This window comes from Colossoma macropomum, unplaced genomic scaffold (genome assembly GCF_904425465.1).
Source record: "Colossoma macropomum unplaced genomic scaffold, Colossoma_macropomum, whole genome shotgun sequence".
NCBI lineage: Eukaryota > Metazoa > Chordata > Actinopteri > Characiformes > Serrasalmidae > Colossoma > Colossoma macropomum.
Window position 1 is genome coordinate 40609684 of NW_023494789.1, and position 15278 is coordinate 40624961.

At 39.8% G+C, this 15278-nt stretch overlaps 1 protein-coding gene across 1 annotated transcript in view; it reads right to left on the bottom strand.

Annotated features, from left to right (window-relative positions):
• Positions 1-770: 770 nt before the first annotated feature.
• The window catches only part of uba7 (ubiquitin-like modifier activating enzyme 7), an 88440-nt gene continuing 73932 nt past the window's right edge, over positions 771-15278 (bottom strand). The window contains exons 22-24 of the mRNA XM_036571325.1: positions 6482-6583; positions 4655-4746; positions 771-1161 (exon numbers count right to left, since the gene is read on the bottom strand). Of these exons, the coding sequence (XP_036427218.1) occupies positions 1029-1161; positions 4655-4746; positions 6482-6583 (327 nt within the window). The 3' untranslated portion in view covers positions 771-1028. The remainder of the gene's footprint in view (positions 1162-4654; positions 4747-6481; positions 6584-15278) is intronic.

Consider the following 15278-nt stretch of genomic DNA (forward strand, 5'->3'; position numbering starts at 1 on the left):
ATCACATATAAGATCCACTGCATGCATCTGTAGACTAATTTGTTTCTTGTGTATTTTATATATCACTGCTGTCGGAACAAAACCTCGTATCTCCAAAATGGTAACTTTACAGGAGAAGGAAAAATATACTTTACTTTTAATGGAATGGAACCAGACTTTTTTACAAGTCATTTTGGGTCATTTCTTTTGGTCCATTCGTCACGAATTTCACACACAGTGTAAAGGGCAACAGGCATTTTCAAATTATGTCAAAAACAGAAAAACAACAAAAATGGAGATACAATGTTTTGTTCCAACAACAGTAATATATTATTATTATTATTATCATTATTATTATTATTGTTATTATAATATTTTTATTGGAATTTAAGCTGATATCTGCATCAAGAGAAGCTTCTGGTATGTGGCAGTTAAAAAAAGCTTGATCCTGAAGGAACTGTAGGCCAATTTCCAGCCATCCCCAACAGAGGATCTAACAAAAGGTTTCAGTTCTCAATATATTATGCAGAAATACAACATGTGTGCCCTAACAATGGATGAAGTGAATAAAAAGGCTCTGAATAAAATGGATTAGACAGGTTTAGGGTCCATGTCAACTGATCTGCATTGTCTTTACAATGTCTTAGTGTGGCAGACTGATAGAGGCGTGTGTTGAGGGCTGCATAACAAAGGGCTGGGCTGAATAGCTCCAAGGCAGCTCTGGTGGTGTCACAGTGTGTGCTACTGGTCAGTGGTCTTAGTGCAAATACCACATAGTCTTTTATACATCGTATCATTAAAATCACTTTATTTAGTTTTTAATGGGAAAAACACTGAGTGAGATGATTTTTTTTACATGATCCAGTAAAACCCCTTATGTGAACATTGATCTTGATTCATTTTTTGATTAAAACAGACAGGAATTCTAGAGTTCAGTGATAGAAGAACGGCATTTGATCAAAGAGACAGATATTCATATATAGTTTCCTTCATTAGTACTTTATAATAAAAAATCACTGTTAAAAATCACTGGCTGTGTCTTCATCACCTCATCTGAAGAGGTATCTGATCGGTGGGACCTTCTCACAGTCCTCATCCTCAGCGAAGGAGGGAATGATCTCCAGCATCTGCTGCTGAGCTGGAAGCTCTGTTTTAGTGACCGTCCTGACCAAATCTGACACTCTGGAAAAAAAAGAACACTATTTCAGTCACACCGTATTTTGAAGATCACCTACAGCACTGTATCTGCAGATGCTCAGGTTGTTAAACTCGCTGTTGATTGTTAATATCAGGTTATTATATTTCTGTAAATTTTAACCGTTAAGATGTTGAAAGTCATTCAGAGTGGTCTGATCTGAAACGCTCTACTGAGTCAGAACTGTTCACAGTGGTGGTGATAGGAACCAGACGTCGGAAGAGTTTTAATGCCTCTTGGAAGTTATATTTTTTAAGTTTAAATAGTTAGAAATATGTTGCCTGACGCCTGAAACACGCTTTACAATGATTTTAGGCCAAAACGTTGTAAAACCATGTTGTAAGACAAAATAGACCCCAAATCTGAGTTTGAGAGTTTCTCTTAGTTTACGTAACTTTGATTACATCTCACATTTATAAAATTATGAAGAAATTTTGAACAATTGGTGGAATTCTCCTTTTAGGGTCAACAACTGGGGAAGCTCTGTGGAAAGTGCACATTCTATTTTCAATCAGTGTGTGTTTGTAAGTGTTAGAGGAGCTTTTTTATTTGAGCAATCTGAATTGAAAAGTAACTGATGTGCATATAGTCTTGATTTGGGAAAGAAATTGTGTTTTTTTGACATTTTTTGACTTTTTTTAACAAAATGAAAAAGGAATTATTTTTCCAATATGTTAAACTTGGCAAATAATTAGAAATTGTACACTAAAAGTTTCTGAAAAAGTTTTATTTTTAAATTTAAAGTATTAATTTTGTTCTCTATAGAGGGTGTGTTAACTTATTTTCACTTAGAAAATATATTACATAAATTTAGGGGTGTTAACATTTTTGCATATTACTGTAAATGTAATTCGTTGTATAACTAACCATGTAACTAATTAACTGTAATTGTATATGAATAGACTAAAAAAACAATATTAAAGGCTTTGGTTAAGGGTTAGAGTATTTCAGAGAAAAGTCAAGTTGAATATAGCAGATATTTAAATGTGTATTAATGTGTATTAATCCCCAGCCTTATTACATCTGAAGGTCTATTATTCTGTAAGTAAATTGACTACAATGCAAACCAGCTGCATCGTTCTGAAGTCACAGAAGTGTGTAATAAAAGTCTGGACCTGCCAGCACGTCCTCACTATTTAAGCAGTTAAGGACAAAGTGAGCATCTACAAAGCATTCATCATTAAACGTAATGCTGATCCACTCTCAGGGTGCCACAGTAAACTGCTCTCAGTGCACACACTGATGGCCAATATTCAGCTGTCCTGGTGTGGGGGAGCATGTAAACTCCTCATCAGAGAGGAAGAGGGAGTCACAGTTATGCCAGGAAAACAGAGTGAGGAAATCTGTTATGTTGCTAATTTTCCATTCAGAGTTTCCTGTTCATGCTCCAAGCTTGTGGCGAGCCATTCGGATGATCTGGTCCAATCACGTGAAGCCCTCAGAGGTTTTCCTTTGTTTGGTGAGGTGTTTTCTGGCCTAGATGAGTTGTTATTGCGGCTTCGCTTTACTGTTAGGCCGACACTTTCCTACGCTTTCACACAAGACTGTAAACCGGCAAAATGGATGTTGCAGTATGGGGTACAGCACCTGGCACCAAGCTATAAACCGATCAGACTTCTTGTCCTCAGTGATGATACTAGCAAACCTCAGAACAGGAAAGAGCCTCTGACAGGAGCCAGAGTGTCTTTCAACAGGTGCACAGATGAGGTGTTTTGGCTACGCCTGGAGATAATCAAGCTGCTCCACCAGAGCCGCTAAGCCATGCACAGTCCCTAAGGCAGCTGGTCAGCGCTGCATTATCCCAAACATACACTGCATTTCAAAAGCCTGAACACTTTTTAGACTAATGGTTAATTTCAATGTTACTTTTCAAGTAAGAAAAATACCTTTTGTTAAAGCTGCACTATGTAAGTTTTAGTGATTTGGAAATGAGTAACTGCACGCAACGGGCGGAAAAATGTCTTGGAATGTCGGTCATCCTTCAGAACCCTTCCCTGAGTGGATAAATCTGTGGCTGGTTGCACCAGTTGTGCTAAGTTCAAATGTAGACTAGTTGTAACATCGGTGTTTACTAAGTTCAGGTTTACGCAATACTAAATCAGAACAAGCTGCACCTCAAACTAGTTTTAATGTTGAGCTTAGTAGGTACTAAATATTTACACCTCCTCCTACGCAGGTGTAAGTTTTAACCCATTTAACCCATTTTCAGTGTCTTCACTCTGTTCACCCTCTACACATTTATACTACATGTGGTGTTGGGTGAACCTGTGGGGAATAAAAGTGTGGAGGTGCTGTGTCCTTCATTCTGTTTTCCTCCTACAAGGCCTGCTGTTAGTGTGTGTGTGTCTGTGTGTGTATGTGTTTGTATTTGTGTGTGTGTGAGGGTGGACAACATGGACAGGCTGCTGATGGGCTACAGCTGCTAAAGGAGAACCCTACGCTGGCCACTTGTGATATTTTAAACATGTGGTATTTTTACATAAATTGTTATGGTTGTACTGATTTAAAAAAACAATAATGCGGTGGGTCCAGCAGACCACTGAGTAACAAACACATCAACACCGCACAAGGGTTAACCTGAAAGGTATGTGTACTGACTTTCCCCCCCAAACCAAACCTGTGCAGTCTTTAATGTAAGTTATTGCAAACTGACAAACAAAACATACAAAATTTCCATTACATTATTTTGAAAAGCAATAAACTTTTGATGGGCAGTGAATACATGTGAAAGAGAGGATGAGTAACACATTGCAGTACATTGTTCTTAAATAGAGCACCTCTGACTGTCACTACTGTGTCGTGGAACTAGAAGAGGCGTAATGGAACTGTACACTGATGTAAAGTTGCTATGGCAGATTCTGACTGATACGTACTCAGCAGGGATGGATTGCAGAGTCTGCACAGTCTGGTTTCTATCACCATCACTGTGAACAATTCTGACTCAGTAAGTTTCTCTAGAACAGAGCATCGCACACCAAACCAGTCTGAATGACTTCATCTACATCTTAACCATTTAATTACACAGACATAAAAATGTGGAATTCACCTTTAATACATATTAACAAAAGTAAGCAAGATAAATGTGTTTTCAATTAGCCTCAAATGCAGCCCAGTGGCCACTTTCACTTCACTTCCAGCACAACTGCACAGGCACTTCTCTTTGCACCAGATACAATCATTTTTTTCGTCTGCCCAATCAAATCAGTGAGCTGTGGCTCATACTTTTTCTATTCATGATTTTGCACTTCCTCAAAAAAAAGGATCAGTCATTTGAATAAAGCAGGTCCACATTTCTGTAGTATGTGAACTACAGAGTGCTTTGTCAAATTTACAAAAAAAAAACTGTAAACTGTATTATGGTTTCCTGGCCTGCATCAACCACAAACGTTATGGTGTGTGATTACAACCTCAGTTACTTAATTATGACCTCCGAAACCCCCATAATCCAGACTGGCTTGCAGAATTCATGGAAAAACTCACCTCTGTTTGAGTCGATCTGCATGATCACAGTAATCAGCGTACAGCACTGCAGGCCCATAGTACAGACCAGTGACTGTCAGGCTATGGTGGTCCTGGAATTCAAATCACACAACACTTACAGATCCTTCAACAGAATCATGTTTGATCATTTGCATATTACATGTGACCCCTGCTGAAATAACAATGACTGAATGACTTTAAAATCTGTATTTTAACATAATAGCTGCCACATGTTGATTTAAACTGCTATTTGAAGCAATTCAGTTTTAGAATAAAAACATACTGACTATGGAAGAAAACGAGAGAAAAAAGCTCCATGTTTAATTTATGTGTGTGTGTGTGTGTGTGTGTGTGTGTGTGTGTGTGTGTGTGTGTGTGTGTGTGTGTATCTATACGTATTGAGACACACCACTTAATCATTGAATTCAGGTGTTTTATTCAGTCTCATTGCTACAGGTATATACAATCAAGCATCTAGCCATGCAGTCTGCCTTTACACACATTAGTGAATGGGTCGTAAGAATGGGTCGTTCTAAAGAGCTCACTGAATTCGAGTGTGGTGCTGTAATAGGATTACAAGCTGCAGTCAGTTTGTGAAATTTCTTCCACAGACCACAGTCAGCTGTGAGTGGTATTATTGAAAAGTGGAAGTGTTTAGGAACCACAGCAACTCAGCCATGAAGTGTCAGACAACGTAAAGTTACAGGGCGGGTCACTGAGTGCTGAGGAGCGTAGTGCATAAAGGTCCCCAATGCTCTGCTGGTCAATAACTGCAGAGTTCAAGCTTCCTCTGGCTTTAACATCAGCACAAAAACTGCGCGCCGGGAACTTCATGGCATGGTTTCCATGGCCGAGCAGTTGCATGCAAACGTATTCTATGCAGTGACGAATCACACTTCCCTATCTGGCAGTCTGATGGATGAGTCTGGGTTTGGCAAATGCCAGGAGAGCGTTACCTGCCTGACTTCACTGTACCAACTGTAAAGTTTGGTGGAGGAGGGATGATGCTGTGGGCCGTTTTTCAGGGGTTGGCCTCGGCCCCTTAGTTCCAGTAAATGTAAACCTTAATGCTTCAGCAGACCAAGACATTTTGGACAATTGTATGCTTCCACCTTTGTGGCAACAGTTTGGGGAAGAACCTTTTCTGTTCCAGCATGACTGAGCCTGAGTGCACAAAGCAGCTCCATAAAGTCATGGCTGGGTGAGTTTTGTGTGGAAGAACTTGACTGGCCCACACAGAGCCCTGACCTCAACCCCATTGAACACCTTTGGGATGAACTAGAACGGAGATTGCAAGCCAGGCCCTCTCGTCCAACATCAGTGTCTGACCTCACAAATGCGTTTCTGGATAATTGGGCAAGAATTCCCACAGACACTCTCCAAAATCTTGTAGAAACCTTCACCAGAAAAGTGGAAGCTGTTATAGCTGGAAAGGGGGGAACAACTCCATATTAATGCCTATGGATTTAGAATGGGATGTCGTAAGCTCCTGTAGGTGTAATGTGTAGGTGTCCCAATACTTTTGTCCATATAGTCTATAATATATTACAAATACATATGTGATATATGTGACCCCATGTCTTGCCTGTACACACTGCATTAAAATGAATGTAAGGTGTGTTTAAAGGTATCAGCATAGCTGAGGAGGAAGATGAGGGTCACTGGGGAAGTTGGGGGTCCTCAAAATCCAAGTGTTGATAGAGGGAAGTAGAGAGAGGAAGGAAACAGGCTATGATAGCATCTGTCTAATGAGCGGAGTGGGCTTTGGGGTGTGATATTCAGTATGAATGGACGGGTTTGGGGGGTAGCTGGAGGTTTTGGTTTAACCTTGATGTGTTTCAGCAGCTCCTCCACTGTCATTTCCTCTCGGCCGTCTTCTCTACCCCGCACCAGAAACTCGTCCCAGAGGGAGAACTGCTTCCCCGCAACCTGCCGACAGACACAACACACCAGCTCTCAGCACACACTCACTACAGCCAGAGGAGCAGTTTAAACAGCAGGTTACTCAGGTTCTGTAGGAGAAATAAAACATCTTAGAAATATAATATAGACTGTACACTGTTCTGAGAAAAAACAACAAAACAATGTGTTTCAATACATCTATGGAAGCAGAGAGATAACAGTGTGTGGGATGGAGAGAAAGAAAGAAAGAAAGAAAGAAAGAAAGGGAGAGAAAGAAAAAAGAAAAAGAAAGAAAGAAAGAGAGAGAAAGAAAAATAAAGAGAAATTAAAGAAAGTTGCAGAGAAGGAAAGTGAGAGAGAAAGAGTGAGAGCAAGAGAGAGGGCAAGAAATAAAGAAAGAAAGACACATATAGAGGGAAAGAAAGAGAGAGAGAGCAAGAGAAACGGTGAGAGAAAGAAAAAGAAAAAAGAAAGGGAAAGAGAGAAAGAAAAATAAAGAAAAAATAAAAAAACTGCAGAGAAAGAAAAAGAGTGAGCAAGAGGGAGCAAGAAAGAAAGAAATATAGAGGCAGAGTAAGAGAGAGGGCGAGAAAGAAAGAAAGAAAGAAACAGAGAGAGAGAGAGAGAGAGAGAGAAAGAAAAAGAAATATAGAGGGAGAGAGAGAGTGAGAGAAAGAAAAGAAGAAAGAGAGAGTGAGAGAAAGAAAGAAATGAATATAGAGGGAGAGAGAGAGAGAGAGAGAGAGAATGAATCATCATTTTAACACTGTAACTGTTCATCCACATGTCTGGAGAAAAGCCCAAACCCGTGTCCCTTGGGGGTCAGAGGTCGCGTCCTAAGGGAGCTATAATATTAAATGTGAGGCAGTGAAAATAAGTAAAGCAGCTCTGATTACTGAGTGATTTTGGAGGCTCAGTAATAAATGATCTCTGTGGACGTTTATTAAAGAAACTCCCTCTGGACACAAACAGTCCATCACATTCAAACAAACAATAGACCTGCCACAGAACAAACGCCTGGAGCTCACGGCCTCTGAGGATCACGACACATTTCAGAGATTGATGTTTTAATCATTACGTCACCTCAGTGCACTCCTGACTGGGTGTCTGAGACCTGAGGTGAAGTTGAAGGTGTTTTGAGATTAACGGTCTGAGGAGGTCGGACCTTATGACAATATTTATTGTTATTGTGACTAATTGTGCCACAATATGTTACAATACACTTTTCTGAGTTTACTGTGGACATTGTCAGTACTTACAGAGCACTGACCAACTGCATGTTTCATTAGAAAGAGAACACATTTAGTCCTGTTTTAATTGGCTAAAACGTCGAATAAACATCACTGTATATGTACACAGATCAGGCATAACATTATGACCACTCCTTGTTTCTACGCTCATTGTCCATTTTATCAGCTCCACTTACTATATAGGAGCACTTTGTAGTTCTACAGTTACAGACTGTAGTCCATCTGTTTCTCTGCATACTTTGTTAGCCCCCTTTTACCCTGTTCTTCAGTGGTCAGGACCCCCATGGACCCTCACAGAGCAGGTACTATTTGGGTGGTGGATCATTCTCAGCGCTGCAGTAACACTGACGTGGTGGTGGTGTGTTAGTGTGTGTTGTGCTGGTACGAGTGGATCAGACACAGCAGTGCTGCTGGAGTTTTTAAACACTGTGTCCACTCACTGTCCACTCTATGAGACACTCCTACCTTGTCAGTTCACCTTGTAGATGTAAAGTCAGAGACGATAGCTCATCTGCTGCACAGTTTGTGTTTGTCATCCTCTAGTCCTTCATCAGTGGTCACAGGACGCTGTTGACTGGATATTTTTGGTTGGTGGACTATTCTCAGTCCAGCAGTGACACTGAGGTGTTTAAAAACTCCAGCAGCACTGCTGTGTCTGATCCACTCAGACCAGCGCAACACACACTAACACACCACATCAGTGTTACTGCAGTGCTGAGAATGATCCACCACCCAAATAGTACCTGCTCTGTGAGGGTCCATGGGGGTCCTGACCACTGAAGAACAGGGTAAAAGGGGGCTAACAAAGTATGCAGAGAAACAGATGGACTACAGTCTGTAACTGTAGAACTACAAAGTGCACCTATATAGTAAGTGGAGCTGATAAAATGGACAATAGCGTAGAAACAAGGAGGTGGTCAGAATGTTATGCCTAATCGGTGTATATTTATTTTTAAATGTGCCACGACTGATTTATTTTGTCCATTTAATAGATGTAAAAACTCCTGACTTACTGTGTATTATGAAAAATATATAAATATATAATAAAGTTAAGTTTGAGTGAGATCCAAAGCCAACACTCTCCTGCTCAGTCCGGGTGTAGATTTAATGCCAGGAATGCATCAGGAACATTCTTGAGCTGCGCTGGCGCTGTATTTGAAAGAGTGTCTGAATTTGGCTGCTGGTGTGGAACGAATTATTAAACATGCGATGCTTGTGCCCAGTTCCACAGGACGTGCATGATTCTGGCAGCTACTCGTCAGTCCAGCTCCACACATATAAGACACCATAAGGAATATTCAGGAAAGCATCTGTGGAACACAGTTCTACTATTCAAAAGCCTAAAAGCAAAAAGGTTCAGGTCAAAAGGCACCTTTTGTTCATTTTCTTAGCGAAAATAAGTTCTCCACAGAGAACACACTTCTGAAAATGAAAATACATTTTAAAGCATTTTGGAACCAATATTTTCATATATTTTCTACCTGTAAAGAATGTTTTTACCACTTAACCCCTTACATGGCCAGGGATCACCGGCAGGCCCAAAGTTTTATTACACACTTCTATAACCTAAGAACAGCTCAGCCAGTTTGCACTGAAGTCCTGTAGTTGCTGAATAATAAGCCTTAGTATGTAATACGCCTGGGATTTTAAGGGGTTAAACAGCTAGCATGACTGGAATAAACACAAACATATAAATATAGCATAGTGCAGTGTATACATACATACATACATACATACTGTCTGTGATCTGTGTACTGTGTTCAGGTCTGTGGGACCCATTTTCAATGTTTACTAAAAGAAAAAATTATACGATTTATTATTATTTTAACCCCAGATTTCTTGTCCTTTGCTCATTTTCTGTAAAGAACATGTAAAATAACACGTTCAGTGTCTTCACTCTGTTCATCCCCCACATTTATATTACACGTGGTGTTGGGTGAACCAGCAGGGAATAAAAGTGTGGAGGTGCTGTGTCCTTCACTCTGTTCTCCTCCTACATGGCCTGCTGTTAGTGTGTGTGTATGTGTTTGTATATGTATGTGTGTGTGAGGGTGGACAACATGGACAGGATGCTGACTGGCTACAGCTGCTAAAGGAGAACCCTACGCTGGAGATTTGTGATATATTAAATATCTGGTATTTTTACATAAATTGTTATGGCTGTATTGATTTAAAAAACAAAAATGCGGTGGGTCCACCAGACCACTGAGTAACAAACACATCAACACCACACAAGATATTGTGTTCCTCACACATTGTAAATCAAAATGTGATTGGTTGAATCCATTGTTCTTAATTATGTTAGTGGTTAAACTGACATGTTAGGCCTTCAGTTCAGCTCCTGAAGTCCAAACCAATGGGAGAGCTTGGTTGGCTGCACCTACCTAAATATCACAGAGAAAAAAACAAAAAAACATCCTGACTGGATGATTTTCCAATGCGTTTCAGAAATTTAACCCTTTTGTTTTTGACCAAAACTTAAATCATGAAATAAGAATATTACAATGCTTGCAGAGTCTAAACACAACAAGTATGATGACTCTATTAAATAAAGATGAACAAAAAAAAAAAAAATACAGGCACATTTTTTTTAATTTCTCAGAAATTATTAGGCCCAGAGGGATCCCCACTGGAGTAACGTGTGTACACTGAACATTCTCCATAGATAATTAAGAACTCCTCTGTTTTGAATGGTTGCACATATAAACAGGGCCAGAACAGATGTTACTCTAAAAGTCTGCGTTCTTTAAGGATGAATATGCTTTGTTTCTGGGCTCTTTAGTTAAACTCTGGCAGAAGAACTTTTAAATGTCTTTAGCAGTGGAACGAACACAAAAACCCGTGTCATCTCCTCTGCAGCAAAACCTGAGGATGATCTGTGTTTCTCAACACCAGATTTGTTTTGGTTCGATCTTAAAGCGCACACACTGCGTCTCGTCTTACTGCGGTGCTTGGCCATTGACCGCAGTGTTGTCACCTGACACCTGCTGGGCTCAGACGCGCTCATCTGTTATGCCAGCCCTGCCTGGGGGCCAAACAGCGTGAAATAGAAGCACCAAAGATGACCAAATGACCAAATGACCAAACCCGAGTGCCCTGCAAGATCACTGATCTGAAGACCCCAGACAAGCAAAGGAAAAAGGGAAGGGTTTGTTTTTTTTTGAGCAGCAAAATTTGCAAGTCTGTAAAGTTCAGGGGGAAAAAACTATATTAAAGACTGCAGTGCTCCTCAATTAACTGTGTATAATCAACTGTGAAAGATGGAAATATGCACAAAGTATCCAGTGCATGCAGCACCAAGGACTGAGTTCAGGATCCTTTATGTAGTAAAAAGTACTTTGATGTATGATTTATTAGATAATGTTAATATATGAGTCAGATATACAAATTATATAATATAGGTGTCATATATATGAAATGATCTATTTAAAGGACCCGTATCATGGAAAACTTACAGCACAAACCTCAAAAAATTTCAGTCATTATTAATTTTTCAGGAGATAATTCTGAGAATATTAGATAGAAGATAATCCACTTGCACAAGGAAGGGTAAGATAAGTGAAACGAAAAAAACAAACGAGTTAAAAAACTACTAAAGATACAGAGAAAATGGGACTCATAACAACAGAACAAGACCTGGTAGACACCAACACTGTCCCCATCAGATAAACAGCACTTAAAGCTTTCATCTTTGAGAGAGAGGAGAAAATCAAGCTGCTTCAGATCTGAAAACATCCACAGGTGTTTCTGTCCATCCTTCCACTGTGAGAAGACGACTCAGCGCTATGGGTCTGAAAGGATGTGTAGCTGTCAAGAAGAACCTCACTGAGAAAAGGAGACGGACACATCAAACAGAGAAGCTGAACAATGGACTGACCACCCCAGAGTCCAGACCACAACACCACTGAATGTGTTTGGACTGTGAAGCAGAAAATGCAAAGCCAAAGACTGAACTTTGGAGGTGTGAAAAATACCCCTGCAGATTTCTTTAAAACTGAAAGTGAGACTCCTGAAAAGAACGGACACAAAGGGAAAATGTGATATTATATTTAGTTGTGGAGGCTTCTGTGTAATTTTCTATGTGTTTGGTTAAACATGAGTTTTCTGCTTTTCTCCTTACTCCAAAAATTAAGATCTTGTTCTTGGCAGTTTTGACTGGAAAATAAATTAATTAGGTCAAGGGTAGAATTTTGCACAGTTCTGTAATTTCTCTCACTTTTTTTGAAATAAAGTTTGATGTAGTATGTACTGTTAAAGCAACTGCTGTAGTAAACACTGAAGTAAAAGTAGTGTTTAAATCTGAACTGCTTTTTGAATGGGGCAACAATTCAAGGTAGCCAATTAGAAGAGTGTATTTACATATATCATTCTTTCATATATCATTCTGAAATAGCTGGTATTTTGTTGACCTCACAAATAAAATGGATATGGGCCCTTTAATATCATGCATAAACACATACACCAATCAGGTAAACATTATGACCGGCCCCCTTGTTTCTACACTCATTGTCCATTTTATCAGCTCCACTTACTATATAGGAGCACTTTGTAGTTCTACAATTACAGACTGTAGTCCATCTGTTTCTCTGCATACTTTGTTAGCCCCCTTTTACCCTGTTCTTCAGTGGTCAGGACCCCCATGGACCCTCACAGAGCTCTATTAGACACTCCTACCTTGTCAGTCCACCTTGTAGATGTAAAGCCAGAGACTGTGCAGCAGCAGATGAGCTATTGTCTCTGACTTTACATCTGCAAGGTGGACTGACAAGGTAGGAGTGTCTAATAGAGTGGACAGTGAGTGGACACAGTGTTTAAACACTCCAGCAGCACTGCCCTGTCTCATCCACTTGTACCAGCACAACACACACTAACATATCCAGTAACATACTGCAGTAACATTGCTGTGGTGGTCCACCACCCAAATAGTACCTAGGGTCCATGGGGGTCCTGACCACTGAAGAACAGGGTAAAAGGGGGCTAACAAAGTATGCAGAGAAACAGATGGACTACAGTCTGTAACTGTAGAACTACAAAGTGCACCTATATAGTAAGTGGAGCTGATAAAGTGGACAATGAGCGTAGAAACAAGGAGGTGGTCATAATGTTATGCCTGATCAGTGTGTGTGTGTGTATGATATTAAAGGGCCCATATCCGGTGGTCTAAAGCCCTGGAGCCCTGGTCCTGGAGAGCTATATACCATATATATAGCATTTATATTTTGTAATATGAAATATACTTTTTTCCATTTTCTGATACATTTCTAGGTATGTATTTTGAAAAGAACATACAAATTATTTTCATCTAAATATTGTTATTCAGTATAGTTCTACAATGCATTATGGTTTATGGTTAAAAAACCAATACAACATACTGAAATGTCCATATATTTAAATATATTTTTGTCCTGTATGGGATATAATTTGTGGACATTCAGAGGACAAACACTTCTCTTGCAGTGACATGACCTTCCACAGAGTCTGACATGAACATGCTTCCACTGCCAAACTGAGATCACTCCACCTGCCCCCTCTGCAGTCCTGTGACCAGCATGTGTTTTTAATGATACAGTCATTCTGAAATCAATCACAGCAGTTGTTGTGCTGTGGTTAGCAGAGCCTGCGCTGTGGTGTGTGTATTCACTGGAATAGAAGTACTCCACCCATCCCACAATTCCAGGCCTGGGATTTTCTCTCACAGCTCATTCAGTGCATGTATAATCTTCGCATACATTCATGGTTGGTGAAACTATGATGCAACTTTGCTATCCGTTGCATGACCAGCGCATCTGATTCAATTTAAGAAGGTGCTGATAAGACATAAAGCAACTGCTCTTGATGTGATCTTGGCCCATTTTGATGGTGCATCCCTAGTTAACATTATTTTTCCCTGCTTGCTTGAGCATGATGACATAACCAAAGCCCAGAAGACATTTTAGTCGCAGACAGCAGATACATTGTGGAGGAAGACTGCAGGAAAACTGGAATTTTATCTTTTAAATGAAATGATATGAAGAATTATGCTTAATACGATCATGTACATTAATGAACAAGGTCAAAAAGAGGTCAGTTTGGCTTTGAATGTCCTGAGTTCTCCCTCTGGTCCTATCTGTCAACATGATTCCCCAGAAATAGAACGATATCCCCTGTACTATTTATAATAATAGTAACCTCCCTCTGAACAGCCTACTTATTCCTGATTAGATCTAAACATTCCTAACTAGCTCCACCAGACACAATAAACTACACACTGTAAACAAAATCAGATTCGGAAAGATCTCGCTAGCGCTCTCCGGAAGGCATTGTTTGTAAGCAGCAAGGTTGGGCTGTTGCCATACACCTCTCACGGAATGCTGCAGGACATTCACAACCAATCAGAGTTGAGTATCACCAGCAGCATATGGGGATAAGTGATGTCAGCCCTATCCACTCTACAGGGGTTTAAAAATAATCAGGAACAGTGGAATCCACTCAGTCTCTGGGAACCATTAAAACACTTCCAGAGAAATCTTCTAGAAGCAGTTTTCTGTTAGTTTTCTCACATTGTGTCCCACCTCTGAAGCCCCCAGTCATGAAGGTCCTGGTCCAGTTTTTAGCTCTGCAGCAGCAAAGGCTTTCATACAGTGTGAGCTGGCCTTGCATTCACCCACTAAATCATGCTGTACTTCTGCTGAGATGTCAAATTATACATAATATGAGGCAGGTTTGCGTAAGTGTGGGCAACACAGGAGAAACATGCCATCATGATACACGATGACATGTTCATGATACAAAATGTGTTACACAGTATTGCATTTTGAAAAGTTTGAACAAACAAAAACACACAAAGTGCCACATTTCATAAAAATACACGTCATACGTTTTAACGTCACATGCACAACTTCAACAAGAAGGTCTGGCTCAATGTTTTGGCCTCAGATTCAAAATCTACATTACATTGATGAAGATATGATGACAGATAATTGACTCACATCCTCTGAAGACACGTCCTTCACCAAGGTTTGACTGAGTTCTCTTTAAGTTTTCGTTCAAAGAACTCACAACCATCAGATTCATCTGTATAGAAAATGTACTGGCATGTCTTCTTTGTTATATTAGCAGGGGTTGGAAGTAATGAAGTACTTATATTGTACTTAAGTAAACTTTATCTGTATTTACTTGAGTATTTCTGTCATTTAATACATTTTACGTTCTCACTGCACTCCAAAGGAAAAATTCTATAACTTCTTTTCAGGTATTTCATCACACACCAAACTGTTAGCAAACTGAAATCAATCCCTTGAGATAAATATATAATTATCTGCACATTTCTGCAGGTCAACACTGATTTGCTGCTTCTCCTTTCTAACAAGAACGCAGGAAAAAGATGAAAAGAGAAGCAGCTGATGAGAATGGAATCTAAATAGCGATCGTAGCGAGTCAGTGCAATTCTTCTCTACATGCAACATAATTTCTGTACAACTTGGCAGTTATAC